This window comes from Rhipicephalus sanguineus, chromosome 10 (genome assembly GCF_013339695.2).
Source record: "Rhipicephalus sanguineus isolate Rsan-2018 chromosome 10, BIME_Rsan_1.4, whole genome shotgun sequence".
Lineage (NCBI taxonomy): Eukaryota > Metazoa > Arthropoda > Arachnida > Ixodida > Ixodidae > Rhipicephalus > Rhipicephalus sanguineus.
Genome location: NC_051185.1, coordinates 83,935,245 through 83,961,573, shown reverse-complemented (window position 1 = coordinate 83,961,573; position 26,329 = coordinate 83,935,245). Strand labels below are relative to the sequence as shown.

Here is a 26,329-nt window from a genome sequence, read left to right as displayed (position 1 = left end):
CTGACTCCAGCATTGTGCAAAGCTGGTGGTAAGGCCTTTTTCAAGTCGGAAGAATGCCGGGCATCCTATTTTGAGCCCCTCTGCATGCCACTGCGTGATTGGCCAGAATCGCGTTAGCGTCAGCAAACAACGATTCAGACCAATCACGCGAACCGTTCAGTGACGGCGCCCCAGTCTACCCCTGCCTACGTACGTCACGAGCCTGGCTTCGGCAAACCTTGCGTTTTCAGAGGCTCCCCAGATCCAACCGTTCAATTTTCCGAAGGACCCCCGGGCAAACTCCAAGATGGTCATCTCTTGCAACGCCCACGTCGGAACGGAACCGATCACATTTGTCTGGCTTAAGGACGGCCGTGAGATGAACTCCGGAACTAAGGTCAAGCACAAGATGGTCAGCGAAACTGTGAGCATGCTTACAATACCGGAATTGTCTTCGGAGGACATCGGCAACTACACCTGCGAGGCAACGAACCACTTCGGCCGAGACACTTTCACAGCGGCACTGGTGCTTACAGGTCAGTCATGTATGTACGATCTTGGGGACGCTTCCGCCTTCGTTTATACAGCTGAACTTCGTTATAGCGATCACTGATATAGCGAAATATCCCTTATATCGAACTAAATACGAACTTTGCCTGGCCACGCTTCACTTCGATGACATTTATTACTTGCATAACGAAACTGTAAACGCGAGCGCCGCCGATATATCGGTTATAAAGAAAAAATATTTGCAGTTCGCGAGGCTCAAAACTGGAAGGGTAGCATGGAAAGCAAGATAATTATTGGCCACACTTAGCGTCACAACCAGATATTTTTATAAATGTGGTTGCGACACTAAAACCTTGGTTTAAAATGTAGTCGCATCATTCTTCAAAGAAATGGGAACGCGGGCCAGTTTTGTCAAATGAACTTTGTTCCGTTACGATTTCACCTTCTCGTGTTTCGGTCTGCTTATAGTTTGATGTGCCACAAGGAGACATTATAAGGATTACCTCGTTGAAGGTGGATTTGAAACCTATAGAATACTTAGTTCTTGTATTTAGGACTTTCGCGCGAGCCAGACTGCCGATTTCTATCTCTACTGCTACAACGAATGGCGAATATAACCAACTCTGGTCCCCACGTTGCTTCGTTATAACGAGGTTACACTGTAAAGTGAGAGGGGGGGGGGGCAACTTTATTTGACCAAGGGATTTGGGCGCGTAGGTCCCAGCGGTCCAGCACCATTCTAGCTGCACCACAGGTTGGTGGGTTTATGGAGTTCGATGTCGAATTCACATAGACATGCGCCGCGTAACCTATGCCGGTAAAACTCCAGGCGCCCAGGCACAGACTGACTTAGCATGACGTTGCTATGGAAGCAATTTCACTGTGTGTCTTATATAACATGCAATTCCTCTCATAAAAAACCCCAAATCCTCGATTTAAACTGGGTATAAAGTTTGCAATTGTATGATATCCTCAATTTGCTTGTTCTGCGTGATTACATGTCTTGATGTGCTGACAACCCTTACAAAAAATGGATGTAGACAGTCTATAGACTGTCTAAATCCATTTTTGTAAGGGAAACTTTATTGTTCACCGTTGAACTTGCATTTTGTTGTTACTATATGCGGTCTCGGTTGTCAGAAATTCACTTTCATCACGGGTGCAGCGGCTCACACTTTGGCACTGTACTTCACAATACTCCTGCGCTGAACTGCCAATGAATACTACTGAAAGTGTGTTCAGGCGTGGTGAAAAACGCGAGAATGAAAGGATAAATCACGCTCTCATACGGACGTTCGACTTTTGAAAAGCGTCGCACGCTCGACGTCGTTTCTGACTCGGCCGCTATGTGGCGCTAGTTTCCCGTGCGATGATTGAAATGGCTCGCTGGCTTGTCTTGCAGAGGTGCTCTCCGTTCATTTCCGCGGTCGCTGAGAGTGCCGGTCGGATCTTCCCATACGCCTATTCTCTGAACGGCTTTTGATTTCTTTTGTGATCTTGAGTTTGCGTTATCGAGTGGTTACCAGCATGCCGCCGCTATATCCTGCCTTGATGTTCCTGGCTACAACCTGCGCAGTGACTACTTCCAGCCATTCCATCGGTAAGTTAAAATCCCCCAACCTCAACAGTTGAAGCCGAACTCGCTTTGAGCTCCGAGCATTACAAGTGCTCGGCGAAGGATGTTCAACATTACTTTCGTCGCAAACCTTTTCCTCCTGCCATCTCACCGCCCATTTTTGCAGAATCACCCAGAATACAGCCGTTTTCCTTTCCGAAACACCCACCAGTCGGAAAAGACGTAACCTGTGACGTGCTTCGCCACAGAAGGCGCACTGCCGCTGACGTTTGAGTGGCTTAAAAACGGAGAAAGATTGGCCGGCAGACCAAAGTTCACCGTAAAGAATCCACTCGACAAGATGTCCACGCTCATCATACACGAAGTTTCGGGAGCTGACGTCGGCAACTACACCTGTCGGGTGTCGAACGAGGCCGGAAATGACGTGTTCACCGCAAGCCTCATTGTTACCGGTGGGTCGTATTCATTTGTCCAGCACTTTCTGTCGACGAGAGAAAGAAAAAAAATATATTTTCCAACTACCGCACTTTCGGTAGTGTCCAGTCGCCTTCATACGCTAAGATATTTGGGCTACCTGATTTTCTCGATATTCTCTTAGTTTCTTTTCTTTTCATAACATGAAAAACTATGTTCAGGTGCGCAACTCTGGGATGGCAGCATTCAAATGCCTTTTACGCAAACTGCATTTTTACGTGAACTTTGCGTCTGCTGTCGCAAATTCAGTTATGAATAATATATATTATGAACATAAGCGTAGTGAAATGAAAAAAAGAAACCGCGGCGCGCGTCCTCGTCTGTATTAATCATGCTACAACTCTTCGTCATCTGTCTTCTTCGCGTTTGGCTATTTGTAAAATCTGGCCTCTTCACTGGGTCCTGTCGATGATGCTGCAATACTGGGAAACACCTACTTTTCTAGTTTGCTGTGCTTTGTTTTCTTGCTTTTGCACTTCAGCAAACTTTGCTGAGGATACTGCTGGCAGCGAGGTTCACTCTTTTTCTGGCAACATGTTATTTGTGTTCAAACAAACGTAAGTAACTTTCACGTATTTCCTGTATCTTATCGGAAAACATCACCGAAGCAGCCTGTTGACGATTATTCTGCAGGCTTTAATGGCAAGAATGAATTGTGATTCAATGCGGACAGCACTAGACACCATCTTGAGTAATACCAGCGCCTCGAAAACGCGCAATAAGGTGAAAACTGCGAGTTAGTTATAAATAATTCATACGCACTAACGTCACAGGCATAAACGCCAATGTGCACTGCAATGCCACGGCTTTACGTACTCGTCAAAACCTGCAGCGTCATCATCCCGTCGACAGCTCACACTGCCGCCCCTCTGCGTGCACAACGCAACACACAGGGATGTATTGGTTCTAAATATCGCCTGCCGAGTGGCGCTAGTTGTCCACGGCGCATGCAGCAAATCCCGACTTCTCGACAACGGTGCAAGAAGACGTGTTCACGTCAGTACACGTCAGGCGGCTGCCATCGAAGCATCAAGGCTGGACAAACCGTTCAAGGAAGGAATGGCGCGCTACGTTCTCGATGCCTTAATCACAACCATCTTAGTAGCGCTATTCGCTTGCACATGTCACGGACAGTCAGGTGAGACCACCGCAAATATTCGAAGTTTCCTACATAAGCAAGCGGTCAATATCTCTGAGCGCTGTGCTGTTCATTTCAGTCGAACCGCCTAAAGTGCAACCGTTCAGTTTTCCGTCGACCAAGGCGATGCCGAAGAAAGTCATCGTTCACTGCGCTGTGCTCGAGGGTACGGAACCCCTGAAATTTGTCTGGACGAAGGACGGGTTGCAGGTGAAGGACGGCCACAGACTCCACGTGAAGCAGCATTCGGAGACGCTGTCATCGCTGACCATCACGGATGTGGGAGCCGAGGACATCGGCAACTACACGTGCACCGTGAGCAACATCGCTGGATCGGACAGCGCCACATCACAGCTTCTAGTCAAGGGTGAGACAATTTTGGGAAACAAAGCTCCGCTGCGCATAATTTAGCTAAGATGACGGCAGCGTCAAAGTTGAACACGACCTCTTTGTCGTTTCGAAACTTAGCAGAACGGAAAGTTCGTATAGTGCGCTGTGACAAATTTCTTTCACTGCGCTGTTCGGCTTCCTTTATCCCCATTGAAATGTACAAATGCGCGCACCTTTCGAATAACCGGCGATTTGGTGCGGATACGCTTTATTAAAGCAACGATGAATTAAAATACAAGATGTATATCTCTATAAATATGTAGCCAAAGTGCACCATCACGGCTTCCCGTTTTTCTGTGAGCAACTACTACGGCGAAATCGACAACTGCAAAATTACAAGCAGCCTGTCACCACGTCTTTTCATCAATTTGGGTCAAATCGCGTTTCTTAAGAACGACCCCGCTGTTTATTTATTTATTTATTTATTTATTTATTTATTTATTTATTTATTTATTTATTTATTTATTTATTTATTTATTTCATGTAACTTTCATCGGCCTGTCTGGCGCATCATGTGCATCATGAAAATCTACAGCAGACTTTCATTCACAAGGTCAATTTCCTTCCTTTTCAATCTGCGAAAAAAAAAATGAAAAAAGCAAGGCCCTGTAAACAGAACACCTTTAAGTATCCATTCTATTTACTATGGATATTGCAGCAACTGCTGATCAGAAAAGGTACATCCGCGGCATCTAACCACGCACTTTCAAATTTCGCTCGCCTGTCTTCCCCTTCTACTTCACCGCTCTCAACTTCCCAATGCCTCCCATGTGTGGTGCCACGAGCCTTACTCTCTGAGTACGTTTGGAATGACTCGGAGAGTACAGCCCTCCCTGCGCCATATGAAAGCTACGAGGGAGCACCCGTCCGGCCACAAAAAGCTTTCTCGAAGCACCAGCAAGCCATGTCGCTGTTCGACGCGCTTCTGATCGTTCTTTTTTTGGAAGCAACGGCGTTGGGACTACACGTCACAGCTCGAGCAGGTAGGCGCTTTGGACCTTTGAACTTGGGCTCGAGAAACTCTAATCCTAACAACTCGTGCAATGCTAACCTTCGAACAACGACGCGCATCATGTACAGCGCCTGCAGATGCTCCCAGAGTCCACCCGTTCGCGTTCTCGAAGGATCACCAAAGGGGACGGACCGTAGCGGTCACGTGCATTGTGGACCACGGCACTCCGCCGTTCAGCTTCGCCTGGTCGAAAGACGGGCGTCCCCTGCCAGAAGCTGGAGGGAGCGAGAAGCCCGTGTCGAAGATGATCACGGAGTCCGTGTCCGTCTTGACGGTGCCCAACGTCGACGCCGAAGACGTCGGGAACTACACCTGCCGCGCCAGCAACGCCGCCGGCAGCGACGGCTTCACGGCGGAGCTCGTAGTCTCCGGTGGGTGTTGATGTTGTTGTTGCTTCTCGGTGAGCGTTTTGTATATTCGTCTAAATGGTCAAAAAACGTTCGCGTAGTACTTGTGAAACCGCGCAACTACGCCTACCTAGGAAGCTCTAAGCGATGAGAGGCTCCACGGCGTTTGCAGTCGATAACCTGCGCTACGCTCACTCTTGAAAAACTGCTTAACACATGTGAAGCTCGACTGCTCTCCCGAAGGTCGTGGGATCGAATCCCGGCCACATTTCGATGGAGGCGGAATACTAGAGGCCCGTGTACTTCGATCTTGGTGCAGGTTAAAAGACCCCAGGTGGTCGAAATTTTTCAGAGCCCTCCGCCACTGCGCGTCCCTCATAATCATATGGTGGTTTCGGGACGTAGACCCAACAATTGAATTATTATATATTATTGTTAACACAAGCGAAGAAGGATTGCTATCACGTAGAAAATGCTTATCACTTTTGATGTAATTAAATTTATTAGCTATTTACACTTAGTGAACGTTGGGCGAAGCAATATGGCTGAAAGCTCAGAGCCTCATGGTGCCTTCACGGTATCATTAATTTTTCAACTGCTTAATTTTCCCTTTTGTGATATTACGGTGAACAGCAGTTCCATTCCTTTTATCAAGCGCAAAACTGGCAAAAATTCACACGAGCTGCTTCACACGCAGCTATCTCACACGATGCGGCCAACATACATCACATATGAAACGCCGCGCAAACGTGTGTAGTTCAAGCATCTGCCTCGACGTGGCGCTAGTTGTCCACACCCGGAGGACGCATAGCTTTTCACTTAAAAGGAGGCGTTCGCTTTTGGATCGTCGCACAAGCATCCGCGCGTTGTTGGACCGCAGCACGAGACCGGCGACATGGCTCTTTTTCCCGCATTACCGTGGATATTTGGCTCGCTAATCGCCACAGTTGACATTATCCATTCCACAGCGACGGCACAAGGTAAACGGAACTTTTCTCGCCTAGGGTCCGATCCCGCTCTTTTGAGCGACATAACCACACTCTCCGTGGCTGACATTCACGCACCTGCCTCACAGAGGCCCCCAGACTGCAGCCATTTTACTTCCCCAAGGACCATCCGCTGCTCGAGACCCTCGTGGTGTCCTGCATCGCGATACGGGGCACGCAGCCGGTGCAGTTCGCCTGGTTTAAGGACGGACTGCCCGTGAACAGCGACGGAGGCCGCGCAGTGCCCCAACAGTTGTCGGCAACGCTGTCGACGCTCACGATTTCGCAAGTCACGGCGCAAGACGTTGGAAACTACACGTGTCGCGCTTCCAACGAGGTCGGCAGCGACAGCTACAGCGCTGAGCTGCTCGTCACAGGTCAGTGATCCAGTAAGCCTACGGGTTCGTTTATAGTGTCCGTGTCACTCCAGGAACCAGTGCTCGTATTTCATAGGTGAAATAACAATCTTCGAAGCCTTGCGCCTACGTGCGCATGTCATTAGCGGAAGGAGACTTTTAAGTATTTTACGCGTAAACTCTGAACGACGCCTTTGACACACACATAATCCGAACGCGTGGCTTTACTGTACAGTTTTGGGGAAGCTGTCTTCAAGGGAAGTGGAGGTTGCAAACGGGTGTTACGGAAAATGTGTAGAGGTATGTTTATGCGTACCGAGAGGAGAGGGCGGAGGAGCTGAAGAAATTGTTCAAGTATTACTGATTGAACACGGCGACTTCTGTGCCTGTTTATGCGTGTTTATATGTTTATGTTGACCGTTTATGTGTCGACCTATACAAATATAACAAACTATATATGGTAATTTCTTTCCCTCACAATGAATCATATTTTTTTGTTAGTACGCTCTCATGATAACGACAAAAAATATTTTCATCAATGTGGACAAATAGAAAAGAAACGATAAACAAGACTGCTTCATGTAACTAATAAAACATTCCTCGTTTCAACTTCAAGAACAAGAATTCCATACCTATAATAATGTGCGGCGCAAAAAAAAAAACGTTTCAACTTGCTACAACAAAATCGCTACGACAGTTCACCCACATGCTACGCCACTTCACGTCGTTTAAACCTACGCGCACAGCGCAGTACAGTTTCGACTCTCGCCGCAGTGTGGCACTAGTTCTCCGACTCCTCTATTGGGGGCTTCTGCGAAGGAAAAGTGCGGGCGCGCCACTTCCAGCGAACACACGACAGAGCGAGATTGCCTGCAAGAGTGCAACGCACACTTATTCATAGCTAGAGACTCCACCTCAAGAGTAATGACTCTAGAAGGAATACTACGGGCGACGGCATTGACTCTACTTCTCAGACTGCTGGGAGGCATTCACGCGGCAACTCAAGGTAAACCGAGCTATCACCGATCTGTACCAAAGCGCGTACTCCTTGCTTGCTGAAGGAGTTTCCTAAACGCCATTTCCTCGGCGCCGCAGACCAGCCGCGCATCCAGCCTCTGGCTTTCCCGCCGAGCGTCAGTGTCGGACAGGAAGTCAGCGTCACGTGCGTGGCTGCGTTGGGGAGGAAGCCCTTCCGGTTTGCCTGGATGCAGGACGGCCAGTTTCTCGTAAACAATGAGAGGAAGTACTTTCGGACCGTCGTCGACAACGTGGTCATGCTGACCATCGAGCGCGTGACCGCCGATGACGTCGGCAACTACACGTGCACCGTCACCAATGGGTTCGGCAGCGACAGCGCCACGGCGCCGTTGATAGTCGAAGGTAGGCGAATTTGATTACGTCGCGCGGCGCAGTGAAGAAGCTTGTGCTCAGGTGGTAGTCCGTGTGTGCGAGCGCGTGAGATTGAGAAATCATAAGAGATAGCCAGAGAGGTTAGCAAGGCCGAGTCCGGTTGGCTATCCTCCACTGGGGTGAGGGGACTAAAATAAGAGAAACGTTCCCATTTAGCCCTGAGAATAACACACAAAGAAGTGTTCATTCCTCAGCTCATCGCAAGCATTACTACGCAATTTTCAGTGATGACGCGCGGGACGAGCGCTAAAATCAAACAAGCTCGATCGTTTAGCGGAACGCGGAAAAATTTCTTTTTTAAAGCTATATACTAACAAGCCACATTACCAGAATGCCGAAATGTTTACTTTGAGCGTGAAAGGATAGCTTTTAAGCTAGGAACTACGCGAAAGCAAGGAGACTTGTGGCAACTCCCTTCTAGAATGACTGCCAGTTGGGCATTTTGGTAAAGGTTCATGTTGAAACAAGCGCAAAATACAAAAAGACTTAGAAAGGACACAGGACGGAGCGCAGGACGTCCTGTGTCCTTTCTAAGTCTTCGTGTATTTTGCCCTTGTTTCAACATGAACTATCTTCTTTTAAACTGGCTGTACAATATAGCTGCCTATGAAGTCAGATTTAGATGGTACTTTCTTCTGTGTAGTCAACTCTCTATCCAATGTAAGCGTAGTTTTCAAGACCTTTAGAATAACTTAAGTTGCTCGAATGCGGCGAGATACACTGAAATGCCGACCTCACGCTGCCCTTCCGGTGTTGCAGTGTTGCGCATAATATTCAAGTGAGGGAAGTATGACCTTTATATCGGTTGCTAGTAGGTATAGTAAATTTTCCGCCTAATGATTAATAATGTAGCTTCGATCGAATGATTCAATCAACGCCCGACCAAATGGGTTTATTGTGCCTGTAATTTCTTTTTTTCTTTCCACGACTTTTGTGGGAGATTGGTCAAATTGGGAATGCTTTTCCAAACTGCAATCAAGCGGATGCTGTCGTCAAAGAACGAACGGGTTATTTGTTGACGCGCGGGGTGTTTGAACCAATAGCCGTATACCTCAGATTGCGTAACCACGCAAAACCGATTATAAAGACCAGTAACTTGCTTACCTCACTACACTTGCCGAAAGCGTGTGCTGTTGTAGGTGTCCTCCGTCATCACTGCAACACAAAAGAAAATTTTTCCTCTGCTAGATTAACAGTCCCGATTACTTTTTAAAAACTGTACAGATAATGGGCAGCTTAGTTTTCTTCCAGATCTTAAATATCTGGAAGCCTAGCCCACTACTGTCCCTTCCAGGACTCGGAATGTCGGCCTCGTCAGGAAGCACGCCTTGAGTGTTTCCTTTTGCCTCATTTCGTTGGCATGATGCATTTTTTATGTGTGTACATAAAGCAAACTTTAAATTACTTAAATATATCCGATTCAACTTTCCCGTGTTTTGAAACCTTAACCTAATTACGTGAAAATATGCACAACTGATTGACGACCACGTAAGCTTTACATGCATGCAAAGTCAAGTTCAAACACGGCGGCAGGCCATGAAGGCGAACGTCTTAGTAAAAAGACGTTCTGCCTGTGGTCTGCCTGTGGTGTTGACAGCCTACGCAGTGTGGCGCTAGTTGTCCGTGAAATCGCATTGCCTTTCCGATCGAGGGACTTGGACGTGCAAACATCATCGCACTGGAAACGTCACCGCACTGAGCAGAGAGAGACGAGCGCATAGTCCACGTACGACGATTCGGAAGCTCTCGCGTTCACGATGAAAGGGCTTGCGTCCATTTCACTCGGCTTTCTCGTTTGTGTGCTCGTGAGCGGCAGAGGATTCGCGGTTGTCGTCAAAAATCTCGCCGATGCTCGGGACTTCCCGTTCGCGTACGGCCTCTCCACGGAGAGAGTCCGAAGAGACGCGCTCACCGGCTCCAAGCATTCTTCGTTCCCGCCGGAGATACAGCCGTTCGCGTTCTCGAGGAACACAGCCCTGGGTCAGAGGGCCACCGTGGCCTGCGTGGTGATCGGCGGTGCGGGGCCCTTTCGCTTCGCGTGGAGCCACAACAACCGTCCAGTGAGCGTCGGCAACGGGGCTGCGAAGTACATCAAGGAGGACACCGAGAACATCGCCACTCTGACGTTGGAGAAGGTGTCGGCCGAAGACCTCGGCAACTACACGTGCACGGTGACCAACGCGCACGGCTCCGACAGCTACACCGCGTCGCTCGTCGTCGAAGGTGAGGAGGGTGCAACTTCGAGTTCAGTCAGCAAGTAGACGAGTTGGGGATACTTGATTGGTGCTCGGGGATGTGGTTGTCTAATGACTATGACTCGTAGGTGTACGCTCACTTACTTCCTCCCCAGTGTACACTCATATCCGCTCTGTACGTATGATCTTTAGCGTAACAGCGCGGAGCACAACAAAATACAAAAGGGGACATCGTTATTATTACTATTTATTCTTATTATATGGTTTGGACACACAAAAGCACAAATACACAGAGGAAATAGGAAGGTAACAGGCTGACAACTGGCACATAAAGGGGCACAGCGCCTGCCTGCTCCTTCGGGAAATGGAAACATATGTAGGAAAGGAAGATAGAAGGAAAGAAAATAGGATAGCAAAAAAGATAAATTAAACACAGAGTTATTTGAGGGCATTTACAAGCGCTAAAACTCATGCATACCAGCCCGAACTGCTACCCTTTTCTGTGCGTATACAACGCAAGAAACAAAGTTAACTTATATATTTCGTTTTGATAAGCGCGATCGAGTGCATAAAGATTAAGATACGTTGAAGCCTCATCACTATATGCACACCTGTTTGCACAAGCTCATTTCTGTAGTTCCAGCGCCCCCTGTCGCTTAGTTCATGACGTCACTTGTAGGGAAAGTCCCTACCACTGTCAAGAAGAAAAGAAACACTGACGTTTCTTTAACGACGATCTTACTTTATCGAATGATATTCCATCGAAACTTTTACCGAAAGACGTGTACCGCACGCCAACATTACTTATGTACAGCGGAAGCTCGTTGATGCGATCCTCCCGGGAATCCTCTGCATGACACATCAGACGGAGGAGCATTACCCGTCGCCATCGCGGTCAACCACAGTTGGTCAGCCACGCTTGAATGGCTCGTCAGTGTGCACCGAACTTTCCTTTTCAATGTCTGTAAAAAGATGTGAAGGCTCTTAAAAAACAAGCTGCAAACACATTGTTGGTGGGTTGTAGGAATGCCATTCAAGCTAGCACACTAGAATAAAATGCTATGATCTTTAGAAATACCAGTAAATGCATACGCCTACATGTGCAGTGATCAAATTGCAATTCAATTCAATGTTTATTTATCTTTCACTGAACAATCAAAGAAAGGAGAAGACACAAAAAGCTACAGCAGTGAGTAGCTTGACTGGATGACTGTCCCATAGGAACGAGAGCAACGTTACCCGCATGGAAAGCCATTGCTCCTATATGACGCTTACCGAAAAATGATAACGAACTCGTATTATCCCGAAAAACGTGTAATGCAGAATGGTGTCAACCAGATTTCGCTGTGTAATTCAGCTCCGAACAAGCGCGCGGCGCGTTCAAAACTGTCGCGCGCGCAAGAAAACCGCGATGAAAGACGTAGTTCTCGGAATTTCCTCGGAGCGGCGCTAGTCGTCTGGGTTGGCAACTTTCAATCGCCTCCGTGACGTCAGCAGCCGTGCATTGGACGTGGAGTTAGCGCTCTGCTCTGTTACAGCTCTGTTCATACTAGTGCTGCGGCACTGTTCGGTGACATGGCGTACCACCTATCCTTGCTTTTAATCTTCGGTGCGCAGTCCGTCATAGTTCCTTGCTACAGCGTCGACACTGGTGAGTCATTCTACGCATGTGCACCACCTGAAAGACTCCTTCGCTTGATACACCTGGTCAGTATGTGTTCTCCTACTGAAGTCGTTTCTTCCTCTAGGCCTGCCAGCAATCATGCCGTTCTCATTTCCGGAGAACGTCCGGCTCGGTCAGAAGATTACGGTTATGTGCGTCGTTTCGAGTGGTGCCGGACCCTTCCGATACGCCTGGAAGCACGGTGGAACCGCGCTGACCGACAGTTCGAGAAAGCACGTCAAAGTTCTGGCCGAGAACGCGGCCGCACTGACCATCGAAGCCGTGGGCGCTGAAGATTTCGGAAACTACACGTGCACGGTGTCCAACACCGTTGGAAGCGCTACCTATGCAGCCGCACTCTTTGTCGAGGGTAAGAACACGATCACACTCTGCGCGTCAACATAATGCAAGGCGGCAGATCCAACCCACAGAGATGATGATGACCATGATGACCTGTGCAGCCCTTCCCTTTGTAGCGGGCGATCGACGGTATTCCCGGATCTTGGCTAAGTAGAAAGCCACGTAGAAGTGTGTAAAGGAACGCAGTGTTATGTGCTGGCGAAGCACATGTTTGGGTATACATCGTGGCCCACACGTGTTCACCGCAAATGTCGAGGCATTTGCAATAAGCCAGACAAGCAAGCTTTGGCTTGCTTTGTAGTAACGCAATGTGAAATTTGCGAAGCAAGAATAGTCCCAGCGTCCTGCGTTTTCCCCATTTGCGCGTTTCTGGCTTACAGATATGCTCATGGTGTTTTTCAACATCGGGACAGTGTTGCTGAAACTACGGCGGCAACACTGTGGATATGCGATGAGAAACGTAATCTGCGGAAAATGTCATTCACGAAATTACTGTCGGCTAGATGTTCATTTTCTCCGGCGCTACGGACACTCCAGGATTTTTTCACCAGTTCAAATAGCTGCGCCGTTTTTCACGACGGTAGATGCTTTCCCTAGTTCCTCCTCTTCCCGTCGCGTGGCGCTACTTGTCCACTGGAAGGCGGGCTACCAGTGGGATATAAAAGCGAGATGTCTGCCGCATGGGTGCGTACAAGGCTCCGACATCCCAGCGGACAAGTCAACGCATGCTACGGCAGCGCTCTTTCCGTTTTAATAGCAGCAGTTCTCACTAACAACAAACTATAGCGAATCATCATGCGCGCATGTCGACTTCCTAGCGTCGGCTTGCTGCAGTTCTTGGTAGCTGCCGCGGTATTCGCTGCGGGCGCCCAAGCAAGCAAATGTAAGTCTGCACCGGCCCATGACCTTAACTTCAAATCTTTCATTCAAATCTCGAGTTACCGCTTCAGTGCTTGCCTACTTCTACTCCTCAGCGCCGCCAGTCATCATGCCAATCTCATTCGCAAAAGATGTCTCCCTGGGAGACAGGATCGCGCTGACCTGCGCCGTGACACGGGGCACGGGACCGTTCGAGATTCGCTGGACTCACGATGGCAAGCCCATCGGCGACACGAAGAAGACCAAGTACGCCACAGCCGTGACGGAGAGCATAACCACCATGACCATCGAGAAAGTACAGCCCGGAGACATGGGAAACTACACGTGCACCGTAACCAATGACGTCGGCAGAGACGCCGTGACGGCAACGCTGCTCGTCGAAGGTGAGCCGCTCGAAATGAGAGAGGACACTCTAATGGATCATGCATAGTAGCAGTAAGCCTATCAGATTATACGACACTGTGACAGGCCTTTCGACTGATGACATACAGTTTCCCTGGTACTATTACTCGAACACCTCTCACGCAAGTTTCTGCTGAAGGCTGCAGAAAATTTCTCGTTGCGCTAGCTTAATTCGTCTTCCGAGCAAACACCTGAATGCAATGTTCAGACGACGTTTGTTGAACTAAGCCGCTATTTTATTGACGTAAATTCATCGCGCATGCTGGTGACAGCTAAAAGTAGTTGCAAAATCTTGTTGAGGCCCCAGGATTGATTGGATGAATTGATTTGATTGTACACTGCCGTCCAAGCTCGTGGGCATACTTTAACGCGCACTAATTATTGACCGAACAAGAAATTACTCTGGCGTGACTGCACCCTCACGTCACCGGCAGCATATTATCTGCGTCGTACAGTTGATAATTATGTGCACATATGGGACCTATACATGCAGAGTGGCCATGCAACTAAACATTGAAGATATCAAACAGCCCCATAAATTAAAAAAAAAAGATGTGACTCGGTCGCCTCAGATGACCAAAACAGACGCTAAATAAATATATGAGACTATTTAAATTTCTGTAGTCACAGTTTAGTTCATCTGGGTGTTTGCAGCACACCTTCATCGAAAACGAAGCTTTCGAAATGCAGAAAATGTGTGTAGAAAGTGGAACATTCGCGCTGCCTCTGTTAGACTGCCAGCCGGTCTTTTGTACGATTAGAACGTCGCAGTCAATCGTTGAGTGTTCACTAAAGGGTAAGTTGCGTGTTTCAACACGAACGAAAACACAGTTTTGTCGAACTTATCGGATTTGTTTCAGATAATTCAGTATTGCCATCTCTGCGCGCCAACGTTCAGTCGAGGCACTGTGCGGACGTGTGGCGCCCTCTCGTTGCAGATCTCTGAGTCGCATTGCGAAACCTCCAAGATCGGAGGCGCTTTTTCGTTCAACGCGGGCGATTTGAATGGTGTAATAACGCTACGGTCTTTTCGACTAGCTACTTTCTCGGCAAGAGAGTCATCTTCGCATATAAACTGCAGAAGGGTACTCCAATAATCTAGTTCGAATGTTTGCGCGTATTGGTTCTACACAGGATATATAAAGAATGAAACTACATCGCCTAAGATAAACTGTGCAATAGAAACTATACCTGCGCAAATTTCGTATTAGTTTTCATTATCAGATCAGGGAACAGTAGTCAAAACTCCTATGAATGAATTTCATGCCCAAACCGCAGCAACAGTAGGCACACGTGACGTCACTGAAAGGTATTCGTACTTGGTCCACTGTGGATACTGGTTCGTAAGAACTTCTTAGACCTGCCAAGTTCAGCCTTTGTCTTCTTTAGAATACAATGTAGCCCATGAAAACGACTAAAAATTGTGCTAGGCTCCCAGAAGACGGCTACTACATCTATGACGTCACAGCAAGGCGGCGCGGGAACTTCAAAGCGGCGTCGTCAAACACCTTTCGTTTTTACTCTTTTTGTCGCTTACGAAACCTTCTTTCATAATGAGAGTTGCAGTCTGGCATTGCATAAGTGTAAATCTGACCAATAACGTATAAATTGCATTTTTCTTCGGAATGAAAGAAGGGGAATTTTAAGGGCTCGCTTTTCTTTGCTAGAGACAACATTAATTAGAACTAACAGACAAGAAAGCCAAGGAAAGTATAGGGGATGTTATTTGTAGTAATTATGATGTAAATAGCCGCCAGCTCGTAAAAAGTTCACGTGCTTCGTGACGCCAGCAGGCAGAAAAAGAGTGTTCCACACTCGCCGTCATGGCTACTAGAGGCATTGAATAACACTCCTAGTTTTTAAATGTAAGTACATGTATACCCCATAAAGTGGACCGGAGGATGACCGCAGCCGTAGCTCAGTGGTATAGCATCGGACGCGTTATTCGAAGGTCGCAGGTTCGGTCCCTGCCGGCGGCAAGTTATCTTTTCCTCGACTTTACTTTCTTCGCATTTACATCATAATTACTACAAATAACATCCCCTATACTTTCGTTGGCTTTCTTGTGTGTTCGTTCTAATTAATTTTTGTTCAGAGTTATTTCAGTGCGAAATGGGCTGAAAGAGGAGTAATGCTGATGCTTGAAAAATGCAACATTACCGGTGAACAGTAAGCACCGAGAACTTCGAGACGTAGCCGAAGTCGGGCAGCGGAAGTGAAGTGAAGCCATGCACGTAGTTGGCGATAAAGCAGTGCACCGCGCACCCGGAGATACTGCGACATGGGGTGCACCGAACACCGGGGCCGTGATTGGACACTCTCGCACGAAAACGACTGCCGTTTTCAATCGACTAATACTTCATTTCTCTACAAATTGTCACGCGTGCTTTCAGGGCGGTACACTCGTACTGGTTTATCATTATCAACTAATCCTTGCGGTGTCTTTTCGCATCTGTTATTCCCACGCCTGTGGGCCTGTGGCTTGCGCGCGGGATTCCTCGACCGCCTTTTTCAGATGACGTCGTTGCCGTAGCACTCGCGATGTGGCGCTAGCTGTCCGTGCACTAACCCATGTCTCTATATGCTGTCTACCTCAGAAGTCTCTCCCTTTGCCTGTTGCGCGGAAAGCCAGAACACGGCGCGCACACGACTGCGGGTAGTCACGGCTCACTTTTCGCTGTCAGCTAGCATAGCTCGAATCTTGCAACCATGCGCGCTGTCTCGGAGTCGTGCTGCATCCAACTCGTCGCACTTCTGATCACACCGGCTCTCGGCTTCGCTGGCGGTAAGCTCTTCCCTTTTCTTCAAAACAAATCGCAAGCATCTTGTCTCCGTCCAGCGCTTCAGCTGGACATCAGGCTAGCGCACTCGGCGCTGTACGTTATTTCGATCTCCACGCTTTTACAGAGGCTCCTCAGATTCAACCGTTCGCCTTCCCGAAGGACCCACGTGCCAATTCCAAGATCGTGGTTTCCTGCAACGCTCACGTGGGGACGGAACCGATTAGTTTTGCCTGGTTTAAGAACGGACAGCGAGTGACTGTGGGGACCAAGGTTAACGCTAAGGTGCTTAGCGAGACGGTCAGCATCCTGACGCTACTGGACGTGTCGGCGGAGGATGTCGGCAACTACACCTGCCAAGCCACAAACCGCTTCGGCACGGACAGCGTAACTGCGGGGCTTGCGCTAACAGGTCAGTGGTGGGCGAATATTCATTTGGGATCTGACGATCGAAGCAATGATAACACCTCGCGCATCCTAGGGCGTCAGAGGAATTCAGTGCTAATGACATATGGTTCGTGAGACGAGCACAGCGTGCTTGGGATATCTCGCTCCTGCGTAAAGGGTACCTTCATGTGCGACCACTAAGAACTGAACGTTACACTGCCGGGACATAATAATTTCACGCCGTCAAGAGTGACAACTGTACAGTCGTCTTATTTATACTTGTATATACTTGTCTCAAACTTATGTTGCAGAAAATGCAACATGCCCGCTGCGCCAATTTGTTTTTTTTTTTTTTTAAGCTGGCGGGGATGTCGGGATGACAGGATATGACATTCGATCATTGTGGATGTCTTGTAGTGCACGTAACTACACTCCAGTGAATACAATCGAACACTTCTATAAAGCCGGAATGGATTGGGTCTTCGTAAATCTACGAACACGTTTCAGGAGGATATTGCGAACTGCCCCTGCCGCTAGTGACCTTTATTGGTAAGCTTCCAGAAAGTACATGGGACCTCATTCACCCGTATCTTCCAACCAAGGACCACAAAGCTGACCTCTGCAACCCCCAAATGTTGCACATGAAGTACGTCTCCGATTTAACACGTATTATTGGGTGACCGCGAAACGAAAAGACTTATGCAACAGACAACGACAACAGAGAAGGCCACAACATATTGAACGCATTATTGATCGGCCAATAACGTTATTTGCAATGAATTTCTCATCTGTGGCAGCGCGCTATCAGGAACACTCGCTGAAAGCAAACGAAGCGCCAACAGGCTGAATGTGTTCAAAATTGCTGTATGTCGTTCATAGCGAGCCCGCAAAGTGGCGCCAGTTGTCCACAGTACGCCGACGATCCAGCGGCACCACGGTCGGCATGAGAACGTATAGAACACACCACGGCAGACTCTGCAACTGACTGGTCGCCAAAATGCTGTTGCCCAAGTATTGCTCGGATCAGTTTTTCGTTCTTATCTTGGCTGCATCGATCACTATCAGCGGCGGAGATTCAGGTGAGATTATACAGCATTCCCTAAAGAAGGAGCCGGGCGATCTGGAAGTTCAAACGCGGTTCGGTAACGGAGATTTCGCATACCGTTGCAGCCGAGCCGCCAAAGATTCAGCCTTTCAGCTTCCCCACCAACCTAGTCGGGAGAATGAAAGTGATCGTTTACTGCGCGGTGCTGGAAGGCAGCGAACCGCTCATTTTTTCCTGGACGAAGGACGGCCACAAGCTTGTGAACAAGGGAAGACTCCACGTCAAGCAGCTCTCCGAGACGGGGTCTTCGTTGACGATCACCACAGTGGGCGCCGAGGACATCGGCAACTACACGTGCACCGTCAGCAACGTTGCCGGGTATGACAGCGCGACCTCAGAGTTGCTGGTCAAGGGTGAGTCGAATCATCTCTGCACACGAATGCTCGTGAAAAAACCATGAAGGCGCCTAGTAGGAAACATATAAAGAGCACCCAACATGAGCATGTAGGTAGTACATTAGTTTAGATAATTAAACGGCACATGTTTACTGTACATAACGGTACATATTGTCATACCTTGGTGACGCAAGCGGAGGCAATTATTTTAAGTACTTTTTATGAAGTCTCAACATATCTCTTGTAGATAACGGTACAGCCTGCTATACTACTGCGGTAAGAGGTGGAATATGTCACGTTTTCTTTAGGGAGCATCAAACATATATTTTGTCAAGAATGGTAGAAGGAGCCAAAGAAACGCGGGACGCGACGAGACAGACAAGAACAAGCATCCAACATGACGCTTCGCGCAAATCTGAATCAACTTACCGAGTTGCAAAAAATATACTCCTTCATTATCATACAAGGATGTTTACACTGTTTCCTTGTCGTCAGTGGTGCGATCGGAACACCAACCTCCCGGGAATCCTAGGACTTCGTTTCTCATGCTTTCAAAGTTAGCGGCGGGGGTAGCGATGATTTCACGCGCAGTCACAGTGTGGCGCCACCTGCTCCACGAATAGCTCGACACTTCGGGAAAGTGCGAAATCTACGACGAGCGACCAGACTCGAGGAACTGGAGTCGTCAGTTGTCGCTCCTGCATCTGCAGAGGCTGTCGTACACAATCACGCTATGCTCGTACTCATCTTCGCACTCGCGTTGCTCGCGCCAAGAACGAGTTGCGAACAAGGTAGGAGGCACGCCGTTCCTTGCGGTTTCTAAACCGCCTTTGCCTGTCGTATCGACTTCACGGTCGCATCAAAGTCGTATCGACTTCACCGTCATCGTTGCAGATCCTCCCAGGCTGCAGCCTTTCTATTTTCCGAAGGAACACCCGCCGGGAGATACCGTAGTGGTGACCTGCGTTGCAAGCAGAGGCTCTCAGCCGATTGAATTTGTTTGGCTGAAGAACGGCGTTCACCTCGGGCTGGGAAGCGAGAAAGCGGTGCCCAAGATGTTCACTGAATCCGTGTCGGTCCTGACCATCCCCGAAGTGAGCGCAGCGGACGTGGCCAACTACACGTGCCGTGCGAGCAATGCTGCTGGAAGCGACAGCTATACAGCGGAGCTAATCGTGACCGGTCAGTTGCACCTGCATTTGATACCTTCAAATTAACTCTTGCATTGGCAATGGAAGCTCCCCGTTATGCAGTTGTCAGGGGATTGAACGTACAAGGAGTTCAAGTGACAGAAATATCGCATTCTTGTTTTTGAGAAAAACTACGGGCATCGTTAGTTATTGCCAAAGATATTCAGCTATATACCTTCAACACACGGCGAATAAGTGACTGACTGGCAGGGCTTTACGCCGTATAAACCTCAAATGGGGCTTCGCCAGACGTTATGGAGAAGCTCGAGCCTTATCAAACATATAAACACAAGCACACTGTTGGTATAGATTGACGGATTACCACCTGGGAACTTCTATTTCGCTAAAAAAACACGCTTTTCTTTTTAATTTCGAATACCGCGTCTCGTGATTCCAGTGTGACGTCGCAGATGTCGTGGCGTTCTTGCTTCGCGAAAGCGCATGTTGATCATGTGCCTAGAGTGGGCACGGGCGAATGCTGTCGCAATCCGTCACAGCGCGCGTAATATGCGTTGAAATATCAAAATGACATCGCCCAACCGACACTCTCCCCTTGAGAGAGAGGGAGGGAATGTGTATGTGTGCTTTAACATTTCTTTAAGGAATGTTCGTTTTGTTTTCACGATATTAGACCACTTGTGACTCGACGTCATTTCAACGCAGTCGAAACTCACGTTACCTTCGTTTTCTGTTACATGCTCATATGTCCAGAACGCGTTCCCGCACCTCGAACCTGCTCACATGTCGAAACGCATGCAATATTGAAAATTTGGGGGGAGGGGGGTGTACCCTACTTCCCACGCCACCCCTCACCCCCTGGCTACACCAGTGGTGCGTATAGTAAAAGTTAGTACGGCCTACACTTAACTACTATTCACCCATTTATTACGAATTGGATATTATGTGAAAACCCGTAGATTATTTGCATAGATGTGTCTGCTGGAATAGTCGTATTGATCAAGAGTCCACTGATTAGGCTGTCCACTCCAGCGCGCCTTTATTGGATAACGTTTGAGAACCGGCAAACAGACGCCAATCGTCGCCGTAGGTACTCGTGCACAATCAGCGCGCACTGAAATGTGGAATCCAGTAAGTGGACTTTTACAGAATATTTCTCCCCTTACGTTTCATCGTGTTGTAGCCAGGTATATTAACACGTTTTAGTTAAGCAATTTGATTTGAACTTCGTTTCCCAATAACACCTCTCCTCTTGTAGTCACTGGATGGTCCAGAAATATTCCGCCACTTGGCTCGTCTTCTCCGACCTCCACCATGTGGCGTTGCTTGTCCGTGGCGGGAGATGGGAAAACTGATTTCTAATTGTTAGAACATGCAACCTTCCCGCTCAGTCAAGCTCGAGCACTCCTAGCGTTGTGCGTCTACGCGTCCACGTCCATACACCAACGCACCACCAAGCACGGGTATCGATATGGACTTGTGTCTCTACGTTGTCGTGGCATTCGTAAGTCATGCCGTCACATCACCTGCACTATCGTCGTCAGTGGGTGAGCTGCGGTCTTTGTTTCTCATACGCATGGCTCATTCGACCCCTCGTGAGCAATTCAATAACAGAAACGAGCAGGGGCGTGCGAATATTCGAAATTTCTGAATATCGAATTGAATTGTAGTGTCCTGTTTAGGAATTCGAATCGAATAGCCGCCATTCGTTAATAGCAATACTTTTCCAAAATGTTTACGAATATTTCAGACTGTAAACTGCACCTACATAGACACCAAAATTGGTACAAAACTAGAATAAATTCCATTCCCGCAAATATGGTATAGCAATGAATACATGAGAGCGTACCCAGTAGGCTACGTCGCTCGGAGACAGATTTTGGCAGCAATACAGCGATTGCGTTTTTAATTATAGCATTATAAGTGCTAGAATGTCAGCATCATTTCAGGATTATTGCACGAACTGTTGAATATTCGAAAGCTATTCGACTCGCACCTGGCACTATTCGTCTCGTATTTGGTCCGGTCTCAAAAATCACTATTCGCACACCCCTATAAAAATGAAGTTTTGACGAGAGATCTGAAGAAAGAGTCATCAACTACCAGTGAAACACTTGTCCATTGCAGAGGGCCCGAAGATTCAGCCCTTCTCTTTTCCAAACGACGCGCAGTTGGGCAAGGAGGCCGCCGTGTCCTGCTTCGCGGTGCGAGGCCACCAGCCTCTGAAGTTCTCGTGGCTGAAGAACGGCGTCCGAGTCGACGGAATTTCGAACGTAGAGGCCGAAGAAATCGCCGGAAAGATTTCCACCCTGACGCTGAAGAAAGTTTCAGCCGCGGACATCGGCAACTACACCTGCCGCGTCTCCAACGTCGCCGGAACCGACGAATTCACGACTTCTCTGGTCGTCAATGGTGCGTGCCGTAAACCCTGTAATCTCGCCTGCCGCGGTGACTTAGTCGCTTTGCCGTTGCGCTCCTAACAGGAGGACGCGGGTTCGATTCCCAGCCAACCCACCACGGTGGTCTAGTGGTTATGGTGCACGGCTGCTGACCCGACGGTCGCGGGATCGAATCTCGGCCGCGGTGGCCGCATTTCGATGGAGGCAGAGTGCTAGAGGCCCATGTACTTAGATTTAGGTGCACGTTACATAACACTAGGTGGTCGAAATTTCAGGATCCCTCCACGACGGCGTCCCTCATAATCATATCGTAGTTTTGGGACGTAGAACCCCAATAATAATAATAATTATGATAATCATATCTTGCCTTCGGCCTGTAAAACCTCAAGATTTAATTAGCCGGCTAATATGGTAAGGTATTGTCACCTGACTATAAGGTTGAGATAACTAACGTTATAAATGATGCGACAACGCGTCATGTGGACACCATGTACATGTCGTATATGTTGTCCACATTTACGAGGCTCGGTCAGGGCAAAGGAAACTCATCTCGAGGCTACGCTTTGCTACGGGTGCCTGACGCGACCAATGACGCCACAGAAGCCATCTTCTAGGCATCAACTATACCGTTCTTTCCCAACTATGAATGCGCCGTCAATCGGTAACCATGGCGCCACAGGGGTCGTATTCTGAGGCGCTCACTTTTAGGAGGTGTCTCTTTCAGTGCACGCTAATTGACTGGTTGCGGAAAGGAGGGCAAGTAGTCGATTCAGTCATTCGACGCGTAAGAGTGTACGTCACGCAAAGCGACACTGTCGGCGAAAGTGATCGTCTCAGAAAACTGTCGCAAGCATGACACACTGAAACGGGGTTTCTCCGCCAGTCACCAAGGAAAGTGACACATTCACTGCACATCGATTACTGAAATCAAACGAAAGTTGATGCGATGGTGCGAGTGGCAGACTTCCCCAAGAGAGTTGTTTTCCACGTCATAGGATTCTCGACCTAACGGGCAAGGTGTCCGCTGCTATAGTCGAGGCTTCTGCTAGGTGTTACCTGAATCCCATCGCGCAAAAGTAAACGCACTCCTACAAGCCACCCACCCTGTACAGGGCCTCCGTAACATGCAACTATGCATTCTAACCTGCAGTTCAATTACGAATTAATTTTGGCAAATCAATTCTGCGGAATCCCGCAGGGTGCGAGAAGGGTTACGAAATTAACATCCACCCGTTTGTGGCACGAAATTGCAAGGAAATGCACACGGATTCCTCGGAAAGAAAAGCTTCCTAGTCAACGACAATTATTCGTCCTGGTCCGGGGTTTGAACCCGGGACCAACGCCTTTCCAAAATTATAATGCTGACTCTCGGCGAAGCAGTCTCTCTCAGTCTCTGCTGCACCCATCTAACATGACTCAGACTTGCCTTTCGCATTTAGCGCCCCCAAACCATAGTGTAATTACGGTTTTCTCCGACATGTGGCGCTAGTTGTCCAAGCTCGAGCCTTGCATTACCTTTCCACACTTGCGCTTTCCACCACATCAGCGAACTGACCACGCTGCAGGCCAGCTTTGGCCACTGACAAGCGTTCGACGTGTAACGCAAGACGTTCTGCAGTAGTGCCATAAGCATGTCGTCGGCGCTAGCTTTCCTGGTATTTGCGGCTTCCCTGGAACGGATTCAGTGCTCAGGTGAGCAGCATTTGTGCCTACTCGCGAACGTACCCGCTGAACTAGATGATTTGCCCGTCCTTTTCCAGTCGAGCCGCCGAAAGTACAGCCTTTTAGTTTTCCGACGACGAAGGCCATGCCGAAGAAGGTTGTCGTACACTGCAGTGCTGTCGAAGGCAGCGAACCATTCGAGTTCTCCTGGATCAAAGACGGCGCGAGGCTCGAATCCAATTCAAGGATGGAAGTCAAGCAGCTCTCGGAAACACTGTCCACATTGACCATCAACAAAGCAGGCGCCGAGGACATCGGAAACTACACATGCATCGTCAGGAATGCGGCGGGTTCGGACGCTGCGACCTCCCAGCTTCTTGTAACCGGTACGCTGTCAGTTCCATCGTTCATTCGTTAAACAATATTTCGTGCAGCAGAGCATAAATCGCTGATTCTAATTAACGTTATTTCTACCCTCTGAGCATACCTACATTTGATACTTGTATCAACCATAGACTCGCAGTGGCCACAATATCGCCTATTCGACGTATGCTTGTTGTAAACCTAACGATAAATAAAGTATTATGTGTAAGTAAAGCACAACGTGGACATTACTGCTATAGATTCCTTGACTCCAGTGTTCAAAGCCTGAAAGTCGCGAGTCTAGGCTACATGATAGCTCAAGCCAAATGGGGATAGAAGTAAGTAGTATGCCTGTATAATACAAAACTTGTTAAAAAAAAGCTAACACAGATGAGATAGCTATTAAAGATTAAAAACCGTTGTATGCGCTATTGTGGCAATGAACGACATCTCCACGAGTTACGGTGAACTGTGCGCGGATTGCTTGATTGTCCAGGAAAAATTACCCGCTCGATTACACCTGGTCAAGTTGTTCCCCTTCGATGGAGGCGAAATGCTAGAGGCCCGTTAACTGTGCGATGTCAGTGCACGGTAAAGGACAGCAGTTGGTCGAAATTATACGGAGCCCTCCACTACGGCGTCTCTCATAACCTGAGTCGCTTCGGGACGTTAAGCCCCACAAAGAAAACCAACCAACCGTTAATCGTGCAGATAGCCTAATTTATGTTGCAAGCGAGTGATGCACATGACAAAAAATTGTTAACACAAGTTGAAAAAGACACTAACCCATATCATTCAGTCAAACTAAATAGATTGATTAGTGTCCTAAGGTGTCATCCTTTCACCGAGAGTGAGACTGGTGCTGAACATGGTTCGCACAGTGTTTGAGAATATGCGGTAGAAACTCTGGAGCCCTAATACAGGACATGTAGGAAGTTAATATAACAATATGCATCAGCATAATCAATGCGTTTCGTCCCTAGGCGACGTGTGAAACACATATATGTTAAGCAACAGCAGCACCATATGAAGAGTCGGCAACAGACTTGACATCCGGGGCACAAAAACGCGGCATGGTGCGATAAATGGATGAGACATGTTGCAATGGACCTGCTTGTGCACTAGTATCCGTACTACGATTAAACCTGCAGATCTTGAGACACTGCACACAACTACGTTAATGCATTCCATGCGGCTGTTACGCTTACGCTGTTGAAGAAGCGGCCATACGGACTGCCACCAGACGCTTTATACGCGTTGTTATAAAATTCACAGACCAACGAAGCAGTGTGCTTTTCGAGTGACCAGGGGCTTGCGCGGGATTCTTCGCGTCTCAGTGTCGTTACCGTAGAACCCACGGTGTGGCGCTAGCTGTCCACGCCCTGACTCATTTTGTTATCTTCCTTCGTACTTTCTGACGTCAGCAACTTGCTTGAAAGCGCCTCACACGTTCGGTTCCATTTCACAAATGCTCAAGCAGCGCACCTTACATCCTGCTACCATGCGCGCCGCTACAACATCAAACTTTATCCGGCTGACTGCACTTCTAAGCACGGCGGTTCTCTGCGTCAGCGGCGGTGGTAAGCTTTTCATTTTCCCACGAACGAAATCCTGTCTCCGTCCAGCATTTGCACTGCACAGTGAACAAAAGCGGGTGCTGCTACACGATATTTGGATCTCCGCGTTGTTTCAGAGGCCCCCCAGATTCAACCATTCGCATTCCCCAAAGATCCTCGCGCCAACTCCAAGATCGTAGTTTCCTGCAGTGCCCACATTGGTACGGAACCGATCAGTTTCGCCTGGTTTAAGAACGGACAGCGCGTGGTTTCGGGCACCAAGGTTCAGGTCAAGGCGTTCAGCGAGACGGTGAACATCCTGGCGCTACTGGATGTGACATCAGATGACGCTGGAAACTACACCTGCCGAGCCACCAACAGCTTCGGTACAGACAGCTTGACGGCAGAGCTTGTGCTTACAGGTCAGTAGAGAAGGGCTACGTCATAGCAGCGCGGTGTCATAGATTAGTGTGTACACACGAAAAACATGTACGCAGATATGACGCGGCACGTGCCTTAATCGCGAATCTGTCTTACAGCAACAATAAGTTATCCCTTTGATTAATTATCCTGTGTTATGCGTATTTGTGTGACAAAATAAAGAAATTCGTAGGCATAACTTTGCATTAGCTCTAACGACAATTAAGTAATTGAAGGTCGTGTGGAGCGGCCTTCGACTTGCTGTGGACACAAGTAAATGACAAATCGTCAAACGGCATAGTCGAAAATGATCGAAAGAAACATGGAGCACGGCTGGAATTGGGCAGTGACCTAATATAAAGCGTGTGACCGATGAATATGAAGCGTTTTATGATGTCTGTGTCATTGTTTCGGTTTACGTTTATTGATGCTAGGACTTGCGTCCTAGCATCAAAACGCAAGTCCTAGCCTTTCGCTCACGCTCCTTTATTGGTTTG

At 48.3% G+C, this 26,329-nt stretch overlaps 2 protein-coding genes across 2 annotated transcripts in view; both read left to right on the top strand.

Moving 5' to 3' along the window:
* Nucleotides 1–4,918: 4,918 nt before the first annotated feature.
* Nucleotides 4,919–5,533, top strand: LOC125760211 (fibroblast growth factor receptor-like 1). The gene is made up of 2 exons (XM_049419988.1): nucleotides 4,919–5,050; nucleotides 5,148–5,533. The coding sequence occupies exons 1-2, from the start codon at nucleotides 4,972–4,974 to the stop codon at nucleotides 5,459–5,461; spliced, it is 393 nt and encodes a 130-aa protein (XP_049275945.1). The 5' UTR covers nucleotides 4,919–4,971; the 3' UTR covers nucleotides 5,462–5,533.
* A 788-nt stretch (nucleotides 5,534–6,321) lies between these two features.
* Nucleotides 6,322–26,329, top strand: part of LOC125760271 (titin-like) — a 34,004-nt gene continuing 13,996 nt past the window's right edge. The window contains exons 1-13 of the mRNA XM_049420135.1: nucleotides 6,322–6,406; nucleotides 6,502–6,789; nucleotides 7,864–8,148; nucleotides 8,938–8,956; nucleotides 9,995–10,401; nucleotides 12,122–12,406; nucleotides 13,347–13,658; nucleotides 16,585–16,869; nucleotides 18,015–18,302; nucleotides 19,179–19,466; nucleotides 21,560–21,844; nucleotides 23,592–23,879; nucleotides 25,550–25,834. Coding sequence (XP_049276092.1) covers nucleotides 6,322–6,406; nucleotides 6,502–6,789; nucleotides 7,864–8,148; nucleotides 8,938–8,956; nucleotides 9,995–10,401; nucleotides 12,122–12,406; nucleotides 13,347–13,658; nucleotides 16,585–16,869; nucleotides 18,015–18,302; nucleotides 19,179–19,466; nucleotides 21,560–21,844; nucleotides 23,592–23,879; nucleotides 25,550–25,834 — 3,400 coding nt within the window. The remainder of the gene's footprint in view (nucleotides 6,407–6,501; nucleotides 6,790–7,863; nucleotides 8,149–8,937; nucleotides 8,957–9,994; nucleotides 10,402–12,121; nucleotides 12,407–13,346; nucleotides 13,659–16,584; nucleotides 16,870–18,014; nucleotides 18,303–19,178; nucleotides 19,467–21,559; nucleotides 21,845–23,591; nucleotides 23,880–25,549; nucleotides 25,835–26,329) is intronic.